Genomic DNA, 24000 nt, shown 5'->3' on the forward strand with positions numbered 1-24000 from the left:
GCTCCCCTGGTGACGCAATCTATAAACACCAAATAGCTAAATAAAAACACTTCTAATAAACTCTTCAGGCTGTAAAACTGTATTTACCAAACATAATCATTGTATGAGCAGACAAAATTATACATTAACACATTTTTATGTTCCTAAATTAACAATACAACTAGTGATTTTAGAACTGTAATAGGTGATAAAAAATTAAGGATGCATAAAATCCAATTTTCCCTCAATTTCCCATTCTTTGCTGGGCAGAAACAACTCATTTTCCCATGAGGATTCAAAATACCTTAAGCAATGTGTGTCTCTTTCAACCATGTGCACTAGAAGGAAACAAGTGTTTCCATTCTGCCCTGTGGGGTAGCTCTGAGTATGGTAGTGGTATAGCTTTGTTAGCAAGGAGTTGGGGAGACACCAAGAGATGGTAACTGCCAAACATGGTGAGTTGGCCGCTTGTTGATCTAGGCAGTGACTTGGAAGCTGGATACAGCCTTAGTGAGCAACCGATTGCCAGACATACAATGTCACCTGCAAGAGTCTATGTCATCAGCCTGCCTTTGATTAGGAGGCCTCCCGACCCCTAACTGCAACAGACCCCCATGTGTGAGAGGAGCGCTGGACTCAGCCCTGGGAGTGAGATACAAAGCCGGGTACCTCCCAAACACTATGTTACATTTGAAATCCTAACGGAATCCAAGATGGTTGCTATACATTCGAGTGTATAAATTGGCCTTACAAGCTTTCTTTTTGTAAGGGATGCTTTTAAATAGCCAGCAGCTGATCCCTGCACAGGTGGGTTTTCAAAAGTTACTAAAAGTGCACAGGGTAGCTAGACCTAGACAGCAAGTATGGGTCAAAACCCATATCTATACCCAGCACCTATACACTGGGTAACTTATGCCACCACAGGGTATAGCACTTATGGTCAATGAGCTGATAGCTGAGAGCTGACAGCTGTCTGGACTTCTCCTAAAGCAAAGCCATTGATTTGCCTCTCCAAGCCCAAGGAGGATGCATTCCCAAACAGCAAGTAGCTTTCAACATCCTAATCTAGTGAGGGCCTGCAGTGTATCACATGCCAGAAAAGAGCCCACTGTAGGCAGTTTTATTCCCCCAGAGAGGAAAACACAGCTAAATTCAATGAAGAAATTGTTGCTTCTGGGTTGTATATTTGCTTATCCACCATGCACACAGGCAGCCCATCTGGGTTGAACTTAATGAACTTTAAAGACACATTGCATAATGATGATCTTGTTCTCTTGCATTGCTGCTTGGAAAGAAAACATTTCTAACTAATATGTCTTCTCTTCAGCCTCCCAACAGCCACCTTATTCTCTGGCCAGCACTGACTGGCTCTAAGAATGTACCCAGATATCTGATCGTAAAAAAAATCTTGAGAACAGAGAAAAGACATTTCCTTACCTCCACTCTTCATCAACCTGTACCGCACTGCCACCTTCTTTTGTAGACATCTGTCTAGCTCATATCCAAAGAGATAGGTCAGTTGGTTTCGTAGCCAGGTCCGCCTTGGTGAGGAGGCCTTCCTTTCATTCATTTATTCATTTATTCAATTAATAAATATTTTGGAGTGCTTAATCACTCTCTGTGAGTCCCAATACTAAACAATGGTAACATCGAGATGAAGAAGACCCAAGCACTGCCCTCAAGGATCATGAGCAGACTCAGCACACCCTACCCCATATCAGCAGTGAAGTCAGGACTCCAGGAAGCCACAAGGAGGCCGCCCCCTCAGTCCTTTTAGACCGAGTCTTCTGCACCCTACACTACTAAAGAAAACTCAGCAAAAAAATTTGAAGAGCAACCCAATTAACTATTAAATTTAGTTCTGAATTTAAACTCAGTGTCTCACTTTGTGTCTTACGGTTTCCTTTTTTAGTGTGTGTGTATCAGTAAAGTTTATCACTGTTAAGTGACTTTTGCCTCCTTTCTATTATTCCACTCATGGTCATCTATCACTCATAGATGCCATCACAATTTAGGCAGTGGATAAACATCTGAGTAAGTTTTGCAAAAAAGAGTTTCTGTAAATTGAATCCTATTTAACAGAAGACTGTAGTGGTGTCTTTTGTACTCCCCAAATTATAAATTCATCTGTTGGTTAAATTTGGATAACTATCTACAGAAAAACCTCGGTTGAATCTGTCAGATCCTGGTCTGTTCTAACTGTTTTTTTCTGATTAAGCAGAAATACTTCCACATTAGTAAGCAGAACCTGGTAACCACCTCTAAAGAAGATTGCAGGTCCTCAGACAAACCTTTTGACTATTAGAGCTGGATGACAGAGAAGAGTTAGAAAACTGAAAATAAATATGGAGTAAGTCAAATGTTATCAAAAATTTGATGTGAATATGTTTTCTTGTGACTTGGTTCTTTCTCCTAAGTGCTAAACACAGTAAACAAATCAAGTTCTAGTTAGTAAAGTTTTATTGGGTTACTCACCGTCGTCACTGGCCTCCAGACCTTCCACACCACTAGAAATTTCACTTGGCGATTCAGCCATGGCAGGATGACTAAAATAAAACACAGAGCAAAAAAGCAAAAATCATCATTTGACATCCAGGACATAACAAAATCATTCTACCCTAACCTCAGGTATATTCTTAAACCATTCAAAAAAATAGATATACAAATGGAATTTTCATTAGGGAGAACTATCCTTTAAAAAAAAAAAGACAGTGATTCCATTTATGTGAAATGTCCAGAACAGGCAAATACACAGACACAGAGAATGTCTTAGGACTGGGGTGAATGGGTTTTTTGGGGGGTGACAGAGTACAGGGTTTCTTTGTGAGGCAATGTAAGTGTTCTAAAATTGGTTGTGGTGATGGTTGCACAGGTCTGTGAGTAACTGCCATAAAAAAGAATGAAATTCTGCCATTCACAGCAACATGGATGAACTTAGAGAAAATTATGTTAAGTGAAATAAGCCAGGCATGGAAAGAGAAATACCTTATGTCCTCACTTATATGTGGGAGCTAATAAAAAAAAAGTAAACAAATAAATTTTTAAAAAGATACAACAATCACAATAATACATTGAACTTTTTAAGAGAAGAAATCAGCAGTGAGGCTGCTGGGGGTGGGAAAGGGGGAGAGGGAGAGGGGAATGGAGGAATTGGTAAAGGGCCACGAAAATCAAATGCATCGTATAATGATGAATTAAAAACAAAAGCATTGAAATGTACACTTTAAATGTGTAAACTGTAGAGTATGTGAATTATATCTCAACAAAACTGCTACCAAAAAAGACAAATGTAAAAACAGGCCTGTTACTATTCATGGGTGTGCCCAGAGAGACAAAACTGCCTTGATAAACACCCAACACCATAAAGAAAAAGACTGAGAAATTTGAGTATATAAAACCTTAAAACTTTAGCCAAAAAAATAAGTCAACAGGAGAATGACAAACTAGAAAACAATACTTGCAACCAACATAATAGATACAGGGGCCAATTTTCTTCATTTGTCAAGAGCTCATATAAATCAAAAGACAGACAGCCTGGTATAAAAGGGAGCAAAGGATACAAAGGCAGTTCTCAGAAAAAGAAATATAATAGCTGATAACCACATAAAGAGAGGCTCAGTCCCACTGGTAATTAAAGAAACATAAATCAAAGTATCAAACTAACATTATCATCTACACATTTTCAAAAAGTTTTAATTTTGATGATATCCCATTGCTGAGGAAGGTGAAGGAAATAGGGATTCTCATACACTATGGAGTGTAAATAGCTCTAACTCTCTAAAGAGCAATTTGGCAATATCTATCAAAATTAAAAATGCACATACCTTTTAATTCAGGAACATCACTGCTAGAACTTTACCCCATAGATACACTTGTAGACAAAAATATACCTGCAAGAACACTCAGCATAGCATTATTTTAAATAGCTTAAAATGAGCACCAACCAAAGTGATCATGAAAAGGATAATTCTCCCATGACTTGTGTCATGCTTCTAGGGATGTATGCCAGTTGATAATCAAGCCTTTATAAATCAATGCTGACATTTTTCATGGGAGTTTGTGGGGGAGGAGGACAGGGAGCTCTGATAAGCATCTCACCCAGAGAAAGGGTGCTGTATTCGTACACAGCAGGAAGGCTGTACAGAGGCAAGCGGAGACTTGCCTCCATGATAGCCCCTCTTGGGGTCTTTTTATTTGTCCCTTAGGGTCTTGATGTGACCAACTGAATATAGTCAAGTGGGGTTAAGTAGGTTTTGGAACCCCCTGGTCCACCTCAGGTCTGCTTTGCTCTCAGACATAGCCAAGCTCCCATTGCTGTTTCATGGATGGACTCCAGGCCCATCTTGCCCTGCTCTCTCGCGATAAACCTGATACATCTCTAGAGGTAGAGAGGGGTGACCATAGGCTGTCAGGGTAAGAAGAACTTGAGAGTTCAAATAGCCAGAATGACTGAGGCCTCGAAGAGCAAAATGTTCCAAACCACAATGAGCTGACAAGGTTGTGATGTCAAGATGGCTTTAGACCCACTTACTGAGATTCCCTATGGTTTCCCACCATGTGTGCTCTCCCTCACGGCGATGAGTAATAAACCCAACTTGTTCAATGACAGGGATCCTGGCTGAAAGGTATTGATACTTTGTTCAAGTCACTCAACCTCTATGAGCCAATATCACAAGTCTGCCTAAAGATGACAGAGTCCCAGGCCCACATGGTGCTCATTAATTATCTCACACACACACAGGCACATATGCACACACATACACTTTGCCCTTGGCATTTCTGCCTCTACTATTTTTCCAAGTTCCATCTGGAGATCTGGCAGGAATAAAAAAGTAAGGAAATCCAGAAGCCCCTCAGAAATTCAGAGGGAAAACGGGAGCAATTCACATCACTGGTAAGTTCCTGGGCCACCTTAATAAATATGGCAGCACTCCCCACCCCCGCCACTACGGAAGCCTTTTTAGACACTGGGGAATAAACTATCTCTGAGCTTTAGAGAAGCCCATGGAAAAGGAGACTGTTATCCAAAATGCCAGGCCATATGGTAGATCTATTTGCAATTGTTTAAGGAACCTCCATACCATTTTCCATAGAGGCTGCACCATTTTGCAGTCCCACCAACAATGTATGAGAGTTCCTTTTTCTCCGCAGCCTCGCCAGCATTTATCGTTCACACACATACACACATACACACACAAACGGGGGGGGGGTAAGAAGATATAACAACCACAATTATTTGAAGTTGATACGACGGACAAACAGAGGGGACATGGTTGGGGGGGAGGGGGGGAGGGAGAAGGGAGGGAGGTTTTGGTGATGGGGAGCATTAATCAGCTACAATGTATATCGACAAAATAAAATTTAAAAAAAAAAAAAAAAAGAAAAAAAAAAAAAAAAAAAAAAAAAAAAAAAAAAAAAAAAAAAAAAAAAACAAAATGCCAGGCCACAGTAGGCTAACATAGCCCTGACCCATCGCTGTCAGCGGTTGAAGAAGAAAGGGAAACAACCACTAAAGAGAAAAATCTGAAAGACAAAAGAGAGAACAAAGAAAGGGCATTTTGGCAGCATCTGAAGCCCCAGAGCACTAACAGAACATTCGAGTTAACCCTTGAGTATAGACTGTCTGATATTCTTTCCTGCATACATGCTTTATTTCCCCAACCAAATCGCAAAGGCGCTCAGGACACCACCACCAGCTGCCGATCAGTTGGAACACGTGCAACTGTCTCCCCTCCTAAACAAACCAGCAACCCCCCAAAACACACAAAACTCCCCTTGAATTCAAATCCTCTTCCTGTTACCACCCCATTTCTCTGCATCTCTTTAAAGTAAATCTCAAGAGTTATCTATACTCACTGTCTTTACGTCGTCACTTTTCATTCTCTTGAGCTCTCTCCAGTCAGGCTTCCAAACCGAACTGTTCCCAAACCACTCCACTAAACCTAGCGGCCAGTTACCTGAACTTCCAGCAGCATCTCATGCCGCTGATCACTCCCTCCTTCTTGTATAATTTTATCACTTGACATTCAGAACACCACACTCCCCTAATTCTCCTCCTACCTTATTGGCTGTTCCTTCTCGGTCTCCTTTGCTGGATTGTTCTCCTCTCCCTGATTTTGAAATGTTGTAGCACACTCGGGCTCTGTCCTTGGCCCTCTTCTTTTTTTTTTTTTTTTTTAATTTTTAGTTTTTAATTTTTATTTTTTATTGAATCATAATTGATTATACATATTTTGGGGGTTCAACGTTGACATATGTTGATCAAATCAATATTACTAGCATATACATTGTTACAAATCATACTTATTCTTTATGTCCCTTGTCCAATCTCTCCCCATCCCCCTCTCCCTGCCCTTCCCCCCTCTGATAACCCTAGATTTCTTCTCTCCTTCTGAAAGAGTAATGGTTGCTCTGTTGATTTGTTGCCTAGATGATCTGTCCAGTGCTGAGAGGTGTGATGAGGTCCCCCAATATTATCATAGAGCAGATGCTTCTTCTGTCACTCTGGAATGGACTTTGTGGAGAGAGACACCCTCTTCTTTTCTTTGGTCTCTGCTGGTGACTCTCCTTGTGTCGATGCACTCCAATGGCTGGTGGACCATCTGCATGGCGGTTGTGGAGTCTAGACGCTTTCACGGCAGCCGTGGTTATTGGTAGCTGTGTTGGACCACCCACATGAAGGGTGACGTTTTTGGCATGCTCCTTGGTGCTGGTGGTGTGCCTGGTTGTGGGGGGGGGGGGCAGTCCCCGGCTCCATACCCCAGGTCCCAGGGCATTGACCCTCTTCTTTATCTACAATCATTTCCTAGACCAGCGCCACTAAATAGAAACGGTAATGTGAGCACAATGCAAGCCACAGATTTAAAATTTTAATTTTCTAGCAGTAATTTTTAATTTTCTAGTAGTCAAATTTTAAAAAGGAAAAAAATTAAACAGTGAAATTACTTTGATTATTTTACTTAATCCAATATAACTAGAAATATTATTATTTCAACATGTAATCACTATAAAATAATTTTAATGACATTTTCTGTTCTTTTTCTTTTTCACATGAAGCTGCCACATCAGTCAGGTCAGCCCCCAGCTCAACTTCCCCTCCCTCCCCCCTGCCAGTGGCTTGCCAGCAAGCTCAGAGTAAAATTGCAGCCCCTTACCATGGGCTTTATGTGATCTGCCCCCGCTGCATGTCCCACTGATGACCAATCCTGCTACCCTCTCACTTTGTCCCTCCATTCTAGACTCATTGGCCTTCTTGGTAATCCCCAACACACCAAACCCCTTTCAATGGCAGGAGCTTTGCATCTGCTGCTCCTTCTGCCTTGTCTGTCTCCTCTGCTAGAATCTAAATTCCATGAGGGCAAGGGCTTTGTCTATTTTATTCATCACTGGATCTCCCAGCACCTGGGTCTCCCAGTACCTGGAATGGAAGAATCACAGGATTTACTGTTGGATTTGATGTGATGTGTGAAGGGAATAGCAGGCACTTGATAAATATTTGTTGAAGAAATGCATAAATTCAATAAAAGAAGAGGAAGTAATCTAAGAACCACCTCTATGGTCAGAAATTCCTTAGAAGTAGAGAGGTGTGCTATAGGAGGCAGAGGAAGACCTGTCCTAGGAGAGGAGTCCCGTTGTTTCCCAATTTAGCGGGACCTGCCATCCCTCCTAGCAAGGTGGGCTCCACCCCTGGGTTATTCACCTGTGCAGAACCAAGCACCCCTGGGCCCTCTCGTCCTTGATGCATGGAGTCAATTCCCAGGTGTTCGCCAGCCACGTGGGCCCTGGGCATGGAGCCCATTCAGCTGGGCTAGGTCTGCTTCTACAGAGAAGAAGATTCCAGCAACAGAAACCCTGCCTCTTCCCACTCTATAGCCACCACTACTGACAGAACTATCCTTCCGCCCTCAGGCTGACCTTATAAACAGAGCTTTGCTTCCCAAGTATCTCCTCACAGAGATGTCATTGTATTTCTTTCATGAATCTCGTTATGCCTAATATAAACTTAAAATAAATTTGTTCCTTAATTATACCAGGGCTCATTCATCATGGCCTTGGGGCTGCCCCCTCTGGTCTATACTTTATTTATGAGATTTAGCAAAAACTACTGCCACCTTACTGGTATCTCAAAAAAATGCCCTCTGTAAAACACCAGCGTGACCATGAGCCTCTCCTGCTTAAACTCATTCACCAACTTCCTGCTGCTGGCAGGATAAATGCCAAGTTCTTAACACTCAAGGCCCTCTGCAATTGGGTGCTCTCTGCGCCCCTCCAGTCTCCCAGCAGCCCACCTCCACTCACACCTGCCTGCTCTGGTCTCCCAGAATCACCAGTCATTCCCTAAACACACCATATTCTTTTGTTTTTTGTGTGCTCTGCACAGACTGTCCACTTGGCCTGTAACACCATCCCCCTAATCCTCACATGCTTGAAATCCTACACATTGTTCAAGACCTAGCTCAAAGGTAACACCTCATGCCCCATGCTCTTGGCCCTTTGCACATACCTCTGTCACAGCTGGGATCATCTTGATGATGGGGACCACGTTTTGATCATCTGAGTATCTCCAGCACGTAGCACGATAGCAGGCACATTAAGGGTGCTCACTACATGTGTTTATGGATGGATGAATGCAGGAGTTGGGGAGGGCGGTGGAGATTTCAGTGGCTAATGGGTGTCAGTGGGGAAAGTGATCCCCTTTTTAAATAAATGGGGACACTTTGAGGCAAACTGTCAGTAAAGGACCCTTCCACATGAAGTCTCATGGAAAAGCTGGTAAGCTGAATAAGGAAAGAGGAAATATAAGTTTTTATCCAGTAAATGATGAGAGGCTTTCAGAACCACTTCCAAGGGAACATAAACAGTCATGTAATAATGGTCATCAGGAAGTCTGGCCCAGCAGACATATAAAGTTTTATTACCAAGTCGTTACTAAAATGCCCACTTGCTTCTCTAGGTCAACCCCATATGCTTAGGTCCCAGAGCTGAGTTTTCCTTCTCAGATCTCTCAATTGAGGGCTGGACATGGGCTCTAGGGGGAAAAAAAAGAGGAAAATAAGGGAAAAAGGCATGTCTTCCAAGGTTTTTGAAATTTTTTAATCACAGCCTGGTTCAGGTTCAAGGATCAGAAGACTTTGCTTGAAAGCCCTGCTGCCTTCCCAGAATGGGGAATGCTAATGGAAAGCAGCTGGCCTCATGCTTGTTTTTTTAAAAAAAGGATCTAGTATGAAATGCTAGAGCCCGTGGTATAGAATTCTAAGATGACCCCCAAGATGCACACCATGGTATGCATGCCCTGTAAATCCCCTACCTGTGAGTGTGGGGAGCCCTAACATAATCAGGTGAGCCTTTTAAAAGTGGATCACTTATAGATGTCAGGGAGATTCGAAGTTGCACCAGATGCTCTCAATGTTGGCCTTGAAGGAACAGTCACAACGTGGAGGACCACATGGCAGGTGGCCTCTAGTAGCTGAGAGCAGCCCTCGGTTAAGAGCCATCAAGAAATCAGGGACCTCAGCCTCACAGACTCAGAAAACTGAATTCTGCCAACAATCAGTTTGAAAGATGATCTTAAACCTCAGATGAGACCTTAGCCCTGGTTCATACATTGATTGCAGCCTTGCAAGACACTGAAGAGAGGACCCAACTAAACCATGCCCGACTCTTGACACATGGAAACTGAGAGATAGTAAATTTGCATTGTCGTAGACACTAAATTTTTTCTTATCTGTTGTGTAACAATAGCAATAAAAAACTAATAAGCTCCAGCTCCAATTGAGGAAAAAACCAAAAGTGGGGTAGACTTGGAACCACGTAAACTGCAAGACAACTGTGTACAGAAGCCCATGAGGGAGGTGTTAGCTCTTTTCTCCCAGCCCATCCCACCACAAATTCTTCTTTCTGAAGAACATAAGTTGTGACTCTCTCAAGTGAGCTAGCTGAACAGATTAGACTCTGCCAGAATGCCAGAACATGCAAAAGCCCCTCAAAGGCTCACCTTCTTTGAAATGGCTTTCCCCACCGCCGAGAGAATGTCTGCAACCCCTTTCAAACTGTTGCTGTCCTTTGTGCCCTCAGCCAGGGGTGTGTGCATCCACCAAGCAGTGAATGAAGAGTCCCGGAGTGGGTCATTCCAAGGCGTGGTGAGGAGAGAGAATGCTAGTTCTGGAGGAAGTGTCTGATGCTACAATGCCAACTCACTGAGGAACCTGGGATCCCCCTGGAATGGAAGTACCAGAAAGGGCCCCTACACTCCTTATTAATTGTAAAACAAGGTAACCTGCAATGGAGAGAAGCCTACGATCCCTTCCCCTTCCTCTTTTCCTCACATGAGGTTAGCAGGAGGGCACCAGAGGTTCGGCCAGCTCTTGAAATGCAGTCCTTGAACACTCCATAATGAAGACAGATGCCCCCTGGATCACACAATGAGCTCCAGAAGTCCCACTCCATGAGCCCACCAGTAATCAGGATGGCTCCACTGTGGACAGTCACCCCACTGATTGGCGGAGTTCATTTGGTGGGGTAACGGTTTAATACCAAGTGTTGTCCAGGATACAACTACTTCCATCCAAAAATCAGGGCTCTCCAAAGTAGTTGGCTTGATCGGTGTTTTCCCAGCAGGGACCAAGAGCAACAGCAACTCTGAGCAGGCTCCAGGCCAACTAGCAAGCCCTCGAACTTCTGTTTCCTTATGCTCCGAAGTGTGAGCACCCTCATGGAAACTTGGATACAGAAGAACAAATTTGATGGCCATTTAGCCTGGCTCTCAGTGCCCTGAGTATCTGATCAGAGCAGAAACTGCTGCATGGCTTCGGTGGCACATTATTTGAAATGACATCTGCAGCAGCTTCTGCAAAGCCAGCCCTCAAGATGCCCGTGGGTGTCAGTAGTATTCCGGGGAGAGAGAGGGTCACTTCCTTATATTCCACACCCACACCTGTGGGCATTTGACCACCTGGGCCATCAAGCTGATGCCCAAACCTGCTCTAGGGGACTCCTGCCTCAAATACCTACTCTGGAGTAATTGCCGCTGGGGCCTTTCTTACACTCTAGGGAGCCAGAGAATAACAGAAGCCTCCCTTCAGCACTGCCCCGCCACAGGGAAGCCTGTTTCCGGAATATCTCTGAGCACCCTGATCGTCAATCAGGGAGCATGTCCTTGTCCGGGAGACTAGAGGCAGCCTCAGAAGAATAGGGTGTCTCGGCTGGAAAACTGTTCACACTTTCTCTGGAGATAGATGCTACTAGTAGGAGAAGAAAGCAGCAGGAAAGATCCATTCCTTATCCCAGAGAAGCGGCTGCAGCAGCCACAGTGACTGCAGCTTCTCTGTCTTCTCCTCCTCTTCTTCCTTCTTTGTGCCTTTTCTTCCTCCAGTGTTTCCATTTAAAAGGTCTTTAACTTCTCCTCCAGCTCTTCTTTCCCTTCCTCCCTGATATACCTCTCCCCGAGAGTAACCTGGTAGGAGCTCAGGAAGACCCATCTCATGCCACCCCGAACACCTTAGATCCTGGGGGTGGGTGGGTGGGTGGTGGTGAGGGGTCAAAATGCAAAGGACTTGGCCTACAAGGTTCTTTCTGCCACCTCTCTAGGGTCCCCAAAACCTAGCTGACAGTCCTATTCTGTCTTTCAATCCACATAGCCTATGATTAAGGGCTCCGTTCTTGCACAGTTGGGGGCAATTAATATTATACAGTTAATCCAATTAATATAGTTGCTGAGTCCTCACTCTGTGCCAGGCAGGCACTGTGAAAACGATTTTACATGCATTATCTCATTGAATCCTCACAAAATCTCTATGAGGTAGGTGTTGTTACTTTGTTTTTATTATTTCACCCCCATTTCCCAGATGAGGAATTTGAGTGTCGCTGAAATTAGGCAATTCACGCAAAGTCATACAGGTTGTAAGTAATAGAGCTAGGACTCAAAGTTCTGGTTGATTTCAAAGCCCGTGATTTGGCCACTGAACTCTTCTCCCTCCTCCCTTGGCAAAATCTGGCAAGTATGAAATGCCCACCCACTCCTGCCCCAAAGAATCTCCGGAACTGCACTATTACAGGACCTGAAAATGGGATAACTCATCAGGCCGTTATCAGCCCATAACATCTTTGCAGAGGTTTGCTGATCACTTTAACAATGAATAGAGCCCTGCCAAAAATGGCTCACAGGACACATATAATGTGATGAGGGATCTTAACTGAAAGGGGACAGGACTGCAGCATGGGACCCTCGAGTGGCCAGGCTGAATGGTGTACCAGCATTGTGGGCAGGAGGGGGTTGGAAGGAAAGAATGACAACACTGGGGGACTCAAGGGAAGGGCCAGACTTGAGCTGGAATTGAGGAGCCCTAAGGACAGATTTCACGGCTTCAAGTGTGTGTTAGGTGCCAAGAGCTCTCCCCCAAACTCTCTGCCAGCTCCCCAGTCCATCCCCAGCAGAGTGTGTCTGAGGCTTTTTATTTTATTATTTATTTGTCATGGCTGCTGCTATTACTGCTCCTAGCAATCAATAATACATCAGTTGGGAGAGGGGTGCTGGTGCAGGGTGTGAATTTTACACAGCTCATTGGATTTGTGGGATTTGATACAAGTATTTCCTGCCCTTGGAACTCAAAAGGCACTAAGGAGAGGAGGCACTGGCAGTCATTCCCCCTGCTGAGGGAGGCAGAGGAGATAAAGGAGGAAGAGAAAGCAGGCCAAGGCAGCATTCCTCATCTTAAGCTGATTAGCTGTGCCCTTTGTGAAGGCGACTTGTAACTTTTTGGTTTCATCTTGAGGCCCTTTAGCCCACAGGGTGGGGGTTGGGGAAGCAACCCCAGCATCAGCACATAGTTAAGGTAAATAACTTTGGTCTCCCTATACCAGGGTGAAATAGAGAGGACTCCAGTGCACTTTGTCTTAACAGGAAGACAATGGGCATAAGGAGGAGCAGTGTTGTTGTCCCCAGAGGGCAAACACCGACAGAAATAAAAATGCCTCCAAGAATCTGAGAGCCCTGGACAGTCTCAGTTGAGGTGAAATCTGAGAGCTTTTAGGACCTTAGATTTCCTTCTCCCTTAATCACATAGACAGCCCTGCAGCTGGGCAAAGAGGCAGCTGCCCACCTGGACTTGTGGGAAGAGTTATCCAAAGGTTCTCTGGCCCCAAGTCTCTCCATTGCACTCTCTCCATTGCACTCTCTTTCCACCTGGCCTAAAATATCCACTGTTAGAATCATTCCCCTTGACCCAGAACACAAAGTCAGAACATTATTTCCCAGGACCTTTCTCTTTAGTACCCCAAAGTCTTTGCACACACCTAGTATGTACTGATCTTGTTTTAGGTGCTATGGAAGCAATGACGAAACAAAATAGTTAGCATTTATCAGACACTGAATATGTGCAGACACTGAAATGTTTTGCATATATCATCTCAGTTAATCTTCAAAGCAATCCTATGAGGTAGGTACTATTTATTCTCACTCCTCCCTCATTTTGCAGATGAGGAAACTCAAGGCTCAGTAACTGCCCAGGGTCACAGGGCAAGTACACAGCAAGTTCAAATTCTGAGGGTAAAACCTGAACCTAGGTAATTTGACTCCTGAGTCCATATGTGCTACATAAAATGACCCATTTCCTGATGACAAAGAAAAAGAATGCACATGGAAAAACTGAGTACGTTAGTAGTACTCAGAAAATACTAGTATATTAGCAATCAGAAGGCCTCGGTCCTGATTCTGCCCTTCCAACAAATTATCCTTGCAGCCTTGCCCAAGTCATCAGCCCTCTTTGGGCCTCAATTTCCACATTTGTAAAATGAGGAGTTGAGAAGAAACTATCATGTGTTCTCTTCTGACATTTTATGACAAGGATTCTCAAGGTTAAATTCTAGGGTATTGACTATATACGGGTACTTCAAAAAATGTATGGAAAGATAGAATTGAAAGATAAATACAAATCTTTCCATAAACTTTTCGAAGTACCCTCGTATATAGGGGGTTCTGTAGGCCCCAAGAGTTGTGGGACATGCAGCTGGAGTGCACATTGCTTGCACACGTGGTAAAGGGGACCAGAGGGCAGAAATGAGGCAGAAGGCCGAGGTCAAGCCAGAGAAGTGTGTCCAAAATACCTCATAAAGCCAAGCTTGGAAGGAAGCAGCAAAGCAAGGCTGGGATGCTGAGATTTAGATGTAAACGAAGTCAAAGAACATGGGAAGGTGAGATCAAAAGGGAAGAGCCACAGGAGGGCCTACAGGGTGCTTCTGTGGGTGGCTCCATTTAAAGAAGCAGAAGGGACTGAAAGGGACCCCTCTGAGCAGGCTAGAGTAATCATGAAAGGCCTGATACAGGAGGAAGGCCCTCAGATGGGCTATTTGCTAGGCAGAGAAGTTTGTTGACAGCTTGAGCGCAGAGGCACTGAGGATCAGCATTGGTGAGTTAGGGATGGGGACAGAAAGGGCAAATGACAGCCGCAAACTCTGGGTGGTCAGGAAGAGCCTGAGGATTCTGGCCTGGAATGATGTGTTTGGGACAACAAGGCATGGGTAGCACCTGGCTTACTTATTTCCCTTTTGCCCAGGGTGAAGTCTATTCTCACACCTGACTTTTGTGCCTCTTTGGTCCAGGGCCTGGAGCAGAAGCCAGAAGCTTTTGGAGCAATACTGGCAGGCCACAGAAGGAGGTCAGGGCAAGGGGCATCGGATAGCAATGGACTGAAAAATGGAGTGCCCCAGGGCCTGAGGCTAGACAGGACACCAAGAGGGCAGAGGAAGAGTGACCACCTGAAAGAAGGCCTGGAGCTGGACCAGATTAGAAGGCAGCCAGTGGGGGAGAGAAAGGTCCAGATAGCCAAGAGTGGACAGGAGATTCCTCGTTCCCTCCTCCTATGTTCACTTCAGGCCTCAGAAGCAGAGAGGATCCGAAAGGGCAGTGTTCAAAGCATTTTAGGAATAGCACTTTTAGGAGGTAGTAAATGAAGTGCCCAAAGCTCTTCCCAATGGGGAATACTCCCTCAAGGGAAAAGTAGCAGTGAGACCTGGGAAAGCAAATACCTGCTGAGCTTTGTTCAACTTTAGGCACAAGAATCCCCAGTCAGAATGGCCTGGTGAAAGAAAAAGCCACCCTGGGGTTAGTGTCCCCACTGTCCTCACAATGCCCAAGAGGAGCACTTAAATGGGGGTGGGAGCTGGCTGGCCCCTGCCCCAGCTGGATGCTGCTCTGTTATCCACTTGAGAACGAGAGGGAAGCACACAGCCAGCAAATGAGGAATAAAGGTCACGATGCATGAAAAGCAGTGCAGCACCTGGTACACAGGAAGTGCTCAATCAACATTATTCCAGATGAGGGCATTGGTGTGAGTGAAGGATTCAAGGAGGAAGGCTGTAAGTTAACCGCTGATTCCTTGGCCCTCAACCCCAGGGATTCTAATTCTTCATGGCGGGTGGGCCCAAGAACCTGCCTGTTCCAGAAGCTCCCAGGTGACTCTGAGGAAACCCTGCTGTAAATCACATAGGTACTGGGCATGCATGAAACAGAAAAGCTGAATTGGGAAGCCCTCAGAAATGGATGGCAAGGCAGGGGTGGTAAAGAAAAAGCAAGTTGAATGATACCTAGAGAGAATTGTGACCACAAAGGAAGGTTTTTTTTGTCTTTTTGTTTTTGGTTTTTTTCCCAATAAGCATCTCTAAGACTGGAACCTCCGATGAGACCTCTAGCAGTTTTTGGAGAGTTCAACCCCCAGTTTGGCTATTAATTAGCTGTCAGGCCTTGGCCACATCAAGTCCTTTCTTTGGGTCTCAGTTTCCTCACCTAAAAACTGAGGGGTTGACCTAGATTTGGAGTTTTGGATTCCTTTTAGCTCAAGCATTCTAGGATTCTATGATTCACTGAGACAATCTTTCAAAGTTCCCAGTTCATCCTACAGAGGACAGATTTTGCAGAGGCTCACTGTAAGTCCTGCCTGAGTTTGCCAACAGGGGCCCAGCCTTCAAAGCAGGCCCTTCAGAAGCCTGTCAACATTTTCCGAACACTCTCCTACTTTCAGACTGTTTAGAAACCTAAGCTTTTTTTTCCCCATTTAAAAAATGCACAGGAATATTTGACTTCAAATTCCCCACTCATTCTTTCCTCCACTTCTAAAACAGATTTAAACAAAAACAAAAACAAACCCAAACTTTTAAAATCTGGAGTTCATCCCTATTGGAGAGCTAACTACCTCATGCCAGAGAGTTTCTTCTTCCTTCAACTCTGAATAAGCAAACATAAGCCATTTCTACATGAAATAAGGCTTTGGATCATTGACATTTGGCTTCTGGAGCCACAGGACTGGAACAAACAAAGATTCCTCACACGTAAGAAAAAGTTCTTCAAAGTATGGGATGGAGGTTTAGTGGGATTTTCCCCCTCCTCCTTCCCTTAAAGAGACTCTGGAGACCCCTCCAACTATCACAAATGAACAGTGAACTAATGTAGAAACCTCTGTTCACATGCTTGATGGCAAACTCAACAGAGTAGACTTCTCCTAATCTACTGGGCTCTGTTCAAAATGTGGGCAGGCAGTTGCGCCTGAGCACCCAGGACCCTTTCCTTTCCTCAGCCCCCATGGGTTTCAGAAGAGTCTCCCTTTGACCTACTTTCCTCTCCATTTTCCCAGGACAGTTGGGCTAATGGGAAGGGGAGATCTAAGTGCAGTACAGAAGGGGGAGGTAACACAACCCTCAGCTTGTAGGATGGGCTGGTCCTTGTTCCATGAACTCCACAGGACAAGAAACAAGAAATAAAGACCTTGCTGATATAAAAATGCAACGTGACTTTATCAATCTGTAGTAACAATATTTTTCTGAAATGGAATGCCTACTGTGTTGTTGCTCTTTTGTTATCCATATCTAGACTTTCCCATGTCTGTATCTCCTCTTTTTCTTTTCTTGTTTCTCTTCTCTTGTTCCTATCCCTCATTTTGAATAGCTCCTCTATTATTGTAACAGATAACTGAATTATAATGTTATAATTTGCTGTGTTTGTAACAAGGAATACAATTCTAAATGGTCGATTTAGATGAATAAAATATTTTATGTTTCTTTTAAAAGCCCAAGTCAGTTACTTTAACGACATAGGGCCCTTTGTTAATTTTTTTCCCATTGAGACTTGGCCCCATTAGATAAAATTCTTCCTCTCCCTATCAGGCTCAGAGTTTTTGAAGGCCAGAACCTCAAACTAATGCAGATCCTGACAAGCTGTGGGACCTCAGATACATCACATGATCTCTTCATGCCTCAGTTTCCTGATCTATAAAATGAACATGATAATAGAATGTGTCTAGGGACAGAATTTGGGTGATGGAGGGAGTATCAATCGGATGAAGGAGGTATGGATATCATAATATCATGTCTTTTTGCAGTGCTCTTGATTCTCCAATCCAGCAGTTTCTTAGGAGACCTGCCTTGGTCTCAGAGAGAGAAATCTGGCACGTTGACTTTCTGAGGAGGAAGCATGACCTAAAAAGTTTAGGCTATGCAGTTGAACGAATTTAGGCTGAAACCTGGCTCTTGTCAGTTACTAGGTGTGTGATCTTGGGCAAGACACTGCCTTTACTATAGGTTAAATGTGTGGACTCATTCATTTAATAACTATTTTTTGAGCACCTGCTATGTGCTGAGAAGAGTTCAGAACAATGCTCAAATTAGAGTAGAGGCCTCCTCTCACAGACCATTTGGTAAACTAACCCATATAAAGATCTTGGCATGGGGTAAGCACTCAATACATGTCAGCTATTATTATTATCACTGTCCCTTCCCATGGTGTTTTGGTTTCCCAAAAAGCAGGAGATGAGACTGCCTACAGTTATCCATACTCTCTCCAGCAGTCCCTTGGTGACCAGCAATATCATAGAATGGTTATATGCATTGAGGGCTGGGGCCCTTGGCTGTGTGAGGGCAAAACCAACCAGATCCAACCTGTGCCCTTGGCTCATTGGCCACCACTGAATCAACCAGCCACAGACAGGGCTTGAGTTTAAACTCCAGACCCTGGTGAAACCTACTGTCCCCAGAAAATCTTTCTCTAGACACACAGACCGGGGTAATTTCTCTGGGGGAACTCTCAAGCCCAGGTGAGGCTGCTCAGGCTCCTCATTAACTGCATTTGTGACTCCCCTCTGTTCCCATGCTTTCTCCTTCCCCCTTAGTCTGTTACTAAATGGTCCTGACCACTCTTTTCAACATGGTAGTGGCATAGCAAGGAGAATCCTTCCCCCTTTCCTCTTCTCACAAAAGGACTGACATAGCCCAGCATCAGCCGAGGAGAGACAAGACCAGACCCTTGTGGTAACAGGTCCAGTCTAAGGCTCCAGGGGTGAAGGGAAGCACACACAGCCCAGCAGACACGCAGGTGAGCTGAGACCTACACAGCACCAGGGGCACAGTCTACAGCCACGGAAAGCTAGAACAGGAGCCAAGGTAGTGTAATATAGATACTGCCACACCTTCTGTCACCACAAGGACAGTTCACCACCACAGTAGCAGCCAGGGCCACTCTACAGGCCACCTACCACTCACTTGACTACATTGATATGAGGAGTCACCAGTAGAGCCTGAAAATAGAGGAAGAAGTCTTTATACTCACAGCCAATGCCAGAGTAACAGAAGAAGCAAGCCCTCTACCAGATGACCAAACATTAATGAAAAAATACTAGAACTACAAACAAATAAGAAGATATGACACCACCAAAAGAATACAGTAATGCTCAAATTCCAGACCCGAGAGAACATACATGTACAAACCAGGGAATCCTTGAAATGTCTGAAAAGTAATTCCAAGCAATGATTTTAAGAAAGCTTGAAGAGCTCTCTCTGCTTCCACAATCTTGCAACGTGAGACCCCTGGGTAACTGTCACCACTACCAGATGGACTTTAGACTTCCAAGCCTCAGAAACATGGCAGCAGTGGAGGAGCCGGCGGCAGTGGCAGCGGCAGCGGCAGCAGCGGCAGCGGCGGCAGCGGCAGCAGCGGGGGAAGCGGCACCAGCGGTAGCGGCTGGAGCGGGGGAAGTGGCGGCACCGGAGCTGGCGGCAGCGGAGCTGGTGGCAGTCGTGCCGGCGGCAGTGGCATGAGCGGCGGAAGCGGCATCAGCAGGGGAAGCGACAGTGGCGGGAGCGACACCCTGCAGTAACGCCCCGTCACCCAGCAGCCCAGCAGAGTCCAAGCTGACCAGAGAGGTGGCTCCACGGAGAGGCCCAAGACCTGAGGTAACCACACACACAAGGCACTAGTGGCCAATTGAGCAGACACTGAGGTAGCCATACCAAATTGGCAACCACAGCAACATCTTAGTCAGACAATAGTGTCAAACCTGTGGACTGTGAAACCCCCTGCCACAATGAATAAACATCAAAGAAAAGATACCAGAAATATGAAAAATTAAGAAAGTACACCACCCAAAGATAATAAATATCAAGCTCTAGATCCTATAGAACAAGAAGCCCTTGAAATGACTGACAAGGAATGTCCAGTGATAATTCTAAGGAAACTGAATGAGATATAAGAAAACTCAGCAAGACATCATGATAACACGTGGAAAAGTATACAGGACCTGAAAGAGAAAATGAACAAGGAAATCAATGCCTGGAAAAAAATTGTGGAAGAACTTGCCGAACTGAAGAAGTTATTCAGCGAAATAAAAAACACAATGGAGAGTTTAACCGGCAGGCTTGTCGAAGCTGAAGAGAGAACCTCTGAACTCGAAGATGGGCTGTTTGAAATAACACAAGCAGACAAAAAAAAAATAAAATAAAATAAAAAAGAATCAAAGGCATTGAAGAAAATCTGAGAGAGATATCAGACAACCTTAAGCGCTCAAATATCCGAGTCATGGGTATTCCAGAAGGGGAGGAAAAAGGAGATTGCATTGAAAACATATTCAACAAAATAATGGAGGAAAACTTCCCAGGTATGGGAAAAATCATAGATCTTCAGATCCAGGAAGCTCAACGATCACCAAATGTATTCAACCCAAAAAGGTCTTCTCCAAGAAATGTTATAGTCAAATTGGCAAAACTCAAAGACAAAGAGAGAATCTTAAGAGCTACAAAAGAGAAGCATCAAATCACCTATAAGGGAGCCCCAATCAAGCTAACATCAGACCTTTCATCACAAACCCTAAAAGCCAGAAAGGAATGGGATGATATATTCAAAATACTAAAAGACAGAGATTGTCAGCCAAGAATACTTTACCCTACAAGGCTATCCTTCTGAAATGAAGGGCAAATAGTATATTTCTCAGACAAACAAAAACTGCGGGAGTTCACCACCACACGACCACCCTTAGAAGAAATTCTCAAGGGAGTACTAGGTTTGGTTCCTGAAAAATAACTACCACTGCCATAAAAACGGAAGAAAAATCTAAACCCACTAATATAATAAAAATGGCATTCATGAAGAGAAAACAAACAAACAAAAAGGCTATCTACAACCTAAGGAACTGACAAACACAGAAAACAAACAGTAAATCAGAAAGAAAGGAACAAAAGACACCTAAGACAACCAAACAATAATCAATAAAATGCTAGGAATAAATCAACACTTTTCAATAACAAGTCTTAATGTAAAAGGCTTAAATTCCCCAATCAAAAGACACAGACTGGATGACTGGATTAAAAAGGAGGACCCAACTATATGCTGCCTTCAAGAGACACACCTCACCCATAAAGAATCATATAGACTAAGAGTGAAAGGATGGAAAAAGATTTACAATGGAAACAGAAAACAAAAATGAGCTGGAGTAGCTATTCTTATATCTGACAAAGTAGACTTTAAACTAAAAACCATAAAAAGAGACGAGTGACAATAAATACATAGTGACAAAAGGACTGATCCATCAAGAAGACAGAACAATCATAAATATGTATGCACCCAATGTTGGAGCAGTCAGATTTATAAAACAACCTCTATTAGACATAAAGAAGGAAATAGACACTAATACCATAATAGCAGGGGACCTGAACACCCCACTGTCAATATTGGACAGATCATCTAGGCAAAGAATCAGCAGAGAAACACAAGATCTAAACAATACTCTAGACCAATTGGACATGGCAGATATCTACAGAACATTCGATCCAACAACCTCAGAATATTCATTCTTCTCATCAGCACATGGATCATTCTCCAGGATAGATCACATATTAGGTCACAAATCAAGTCTCAATAAATTCAAAGAAATTGGAATTATCCCATGTATTTTCTCAGACCACAATGGATTAAAACTAGAAATCAATAACAAATGAAATTCTGGAAACTATACAAACACATGGAAATTGAACAGCATTCTACTTAAGGACATATGGGTCCAAGAAGAAATCAAGAGGGAATCAAAAAATTTATTGAAACTAATGAAAATAATGGTACATCATACCAAAACCTGTGGGATACTGAAAAAGCAGTATTAAGGGGGAAATTTATTACATGAAATGGTCACCTCAGAAGAATGGAAAGATGGCAAGTGAACAACCTACCACTTCACCTTAAAGTTCTAGAAAAACAAGAACAATCCAAACCTAAAGTTAGCAGATGGAAAGAAATCATTAAGATCAGAGCAGAACTTAATGAAATTGAAAGCCAAAAATCAATACAAAGATCAATGAATCTACAAGTTGGTTTATGAAAAGACAAATAAAATTGACAAACCATTAGCATGGCTGACAAAAAAAAAAAAGGAGAGAGAAGAGAAGATTCAAATAACAAAAATTATAAATGAAAAAGGTGATATTACAACTGATTCATCTGAAATACAAGGAATCATTGGAGACTACTATAAACAAGTATACACCAACAAGTTTGAAAATCTGGAGGAAATGGATAAATTTCTGGACACACACAAGCTCCCAAATCTGAGCCATGAAGATGTAGAAAATCTGAACAGATCAATAGCAACAAAAGAGATTGAAGCTGTTATCAGAAAGCTCCCAACAACTAAAAGCCCAGGACCAGATGGATTCACAGCAGAATTCTACTAAACATTCAAAGATGAATTGACACAGATTCTTTACAAACTATTCCAAAAGACTGAAACAGACGCAAATCTCCCAAACTCATTCTATGAAGCAAACATCATCCTGATACCAAAACCAGGTAAAGATATAACCAAAAAAGAAAACTACAGGCCGATATCCTTGATGAATATAGATGCAAAAATCCTCACCAAAATACTAGCAAACAGAATACAGAAACACATATGTAAAATTATTCAGGACGATCAAGTGGGATTCATCCCAGGGATGCAAGGTTGGTCCAACATGCGCAAATCAATAAATGGGATACACGATATTAATAAAATCAAACACAAGGACCATATGATCATCTCTATAGATGCTGAAAAAGCATTTGATAAAATTCAGTACTCATTCTTGACAAAGACCCTCTATAAGTTAGGTATAGACGGAAAGTATCTCAACATAATTAAAGCCATATATGATAAACCCACTGCCAATATCATCCTGAATAGGGAAAAGCTGAAACCTTTTCCTTTAAGAACAGGAACCAGAAAAGGATGCCCACTCTCACCACTCCTATTCAACATAGTGCTGGAAGTACTAGCCAGAGCAATCAGAGAAGAGAAGGAAATAAAGGGCATCCAGATTGGAAAAGACGAAGTCAAACTGTCCCTGTTTGCAGATGACATGATCCTATATATCGAACAGCCTAAAGCCTCTACAAAAAAACTCTTGGAGGTGATAAATGATTTCAGCACAGTAGCAGGATACAAAATCAACACACAAAAATCAGTAGCATTTCTATTCTCCAATAGTGAACATGCAGAAAGAGAAATCAAGAAAGCCTGCCCCTTTACAATAGCCACCAAAAAAATAAAATACTTAGGAATTGAGTGAACCAAGGATGTGAAAAATCTCTATAATGAGAACTACAAACCACTGCTGAGAGAAATTAGAGAGGATACAAGAAGATGGAAAGATATCCCATGCTCTTGGATTGGAAGAATCAACATAGTGAAAATGTCCATACTACCCAAAGTCATAAACAAATTCAATGCAATCCCCATCAAAATTCAAATGACATTTTTCTCAGAAATGGAACGAATTATCCAGAAATTTATATGGAATAACAAAAGACCACACATAGCCAAAGCAACGCTGAGAAAAAAAAGTAAAGCTGGAGGCGTAAGACTACCTGACTTTAAACTATACTACAAAGCTATAATAACCAAAACAGTATGGTACTGGCATAAAAACAGACACACTGATCAATGGAATAGAATAGAGAATTCAGAAATCAAGCCACACACCTACAGCCATCTGGTCTTTGACAAAGGCACCAAGCCTATACACTGGGGAAGAGACTGCCTCTTTAGCAATTGGTGCTGGGAGAACTGGATATCAATATGCAGGAGAATGAAACTACACCCATACCTTTCACCATACACTAAACTCAACTCAAAATGGATTAAAGAATTAAATATACACCCTGAAACAATAAAACTTCTTAAAGAAAACATAGTAGAGACACTTCAGGAAATAGGACTGGACACAGACTTCATGAATACGACCCCAGAAGCACGGGCAACCAAACGAAAAATAAACAAATGGGATTATATCAAACTAAAGAGCTTCTGCACAGCAAAAGAAACAATTAACAGTTAAAAGACAACCAACAGAGTGGGAGAAAATATTTGCAAAATATACATCTGACAAAGGATTAATATCCAGAATATACAAGGAAGTCAAACAGCTTTACAAGAAAAAAAACAAGCAACCGAATTTAAAAATGGGCAAAAGAGCTAAGTAGGCATTTCTCTAAGGAAGATATACAAATGGCCAACAGACATATGAAAAAATGCTCAACATCACTCAGCATGCGGGAAATGCAATTCAAATCTACACTGAGATACCATCTAACCCCAGTTAGGATGGCTAAAATCCAAAAGACTCTGAACAATAAATGCTGGCGAGGTTGCAGGGAAAAAGGAACTCTCGTACATTGCTGGTGGGACTGCAAAATGGTGCTGCCTCTATGGAAAATGGTATGGAGGTTCCTCAAACAAT

The 24000-nt window shown here is 43.1% G+C and overlaps 1 protein-coding gene across 1 annotated transcript in view; it reads right to left on the minus strand.

Moving 5' to 3' along the window:
* KIAA1210 (KIAA1210 ortholog) overlaps positions 1–24000 on the minus strand; it is an 87588-nt gene that overhangs the window by 47057 nt on the left and 16531 nt on the right. Inside the window, 1 exon segment of the mRNA XM_063084899.1 lies at positions 2455–2525. Within this exon segment, the coding sequence (XP_062940969.1) occupies positions 2455–2525 (71 nt within the window).

Source organism: Cynocephalus volans, chromosome X (genome assembly GCF_027409185.1).
Source record: "Cynocephalus volans isolate mCynVol1 chromosome X, mCynVol1.pri, whole genome shotgun sequence".
Taxonomy (NCBI): domain Eukaryota; kingdom Metazoa; phylum Chordata; class Mammalia; order Dermoptera; family Cynocephalidae; genus Cynocephalus; species Cynocephalus volans.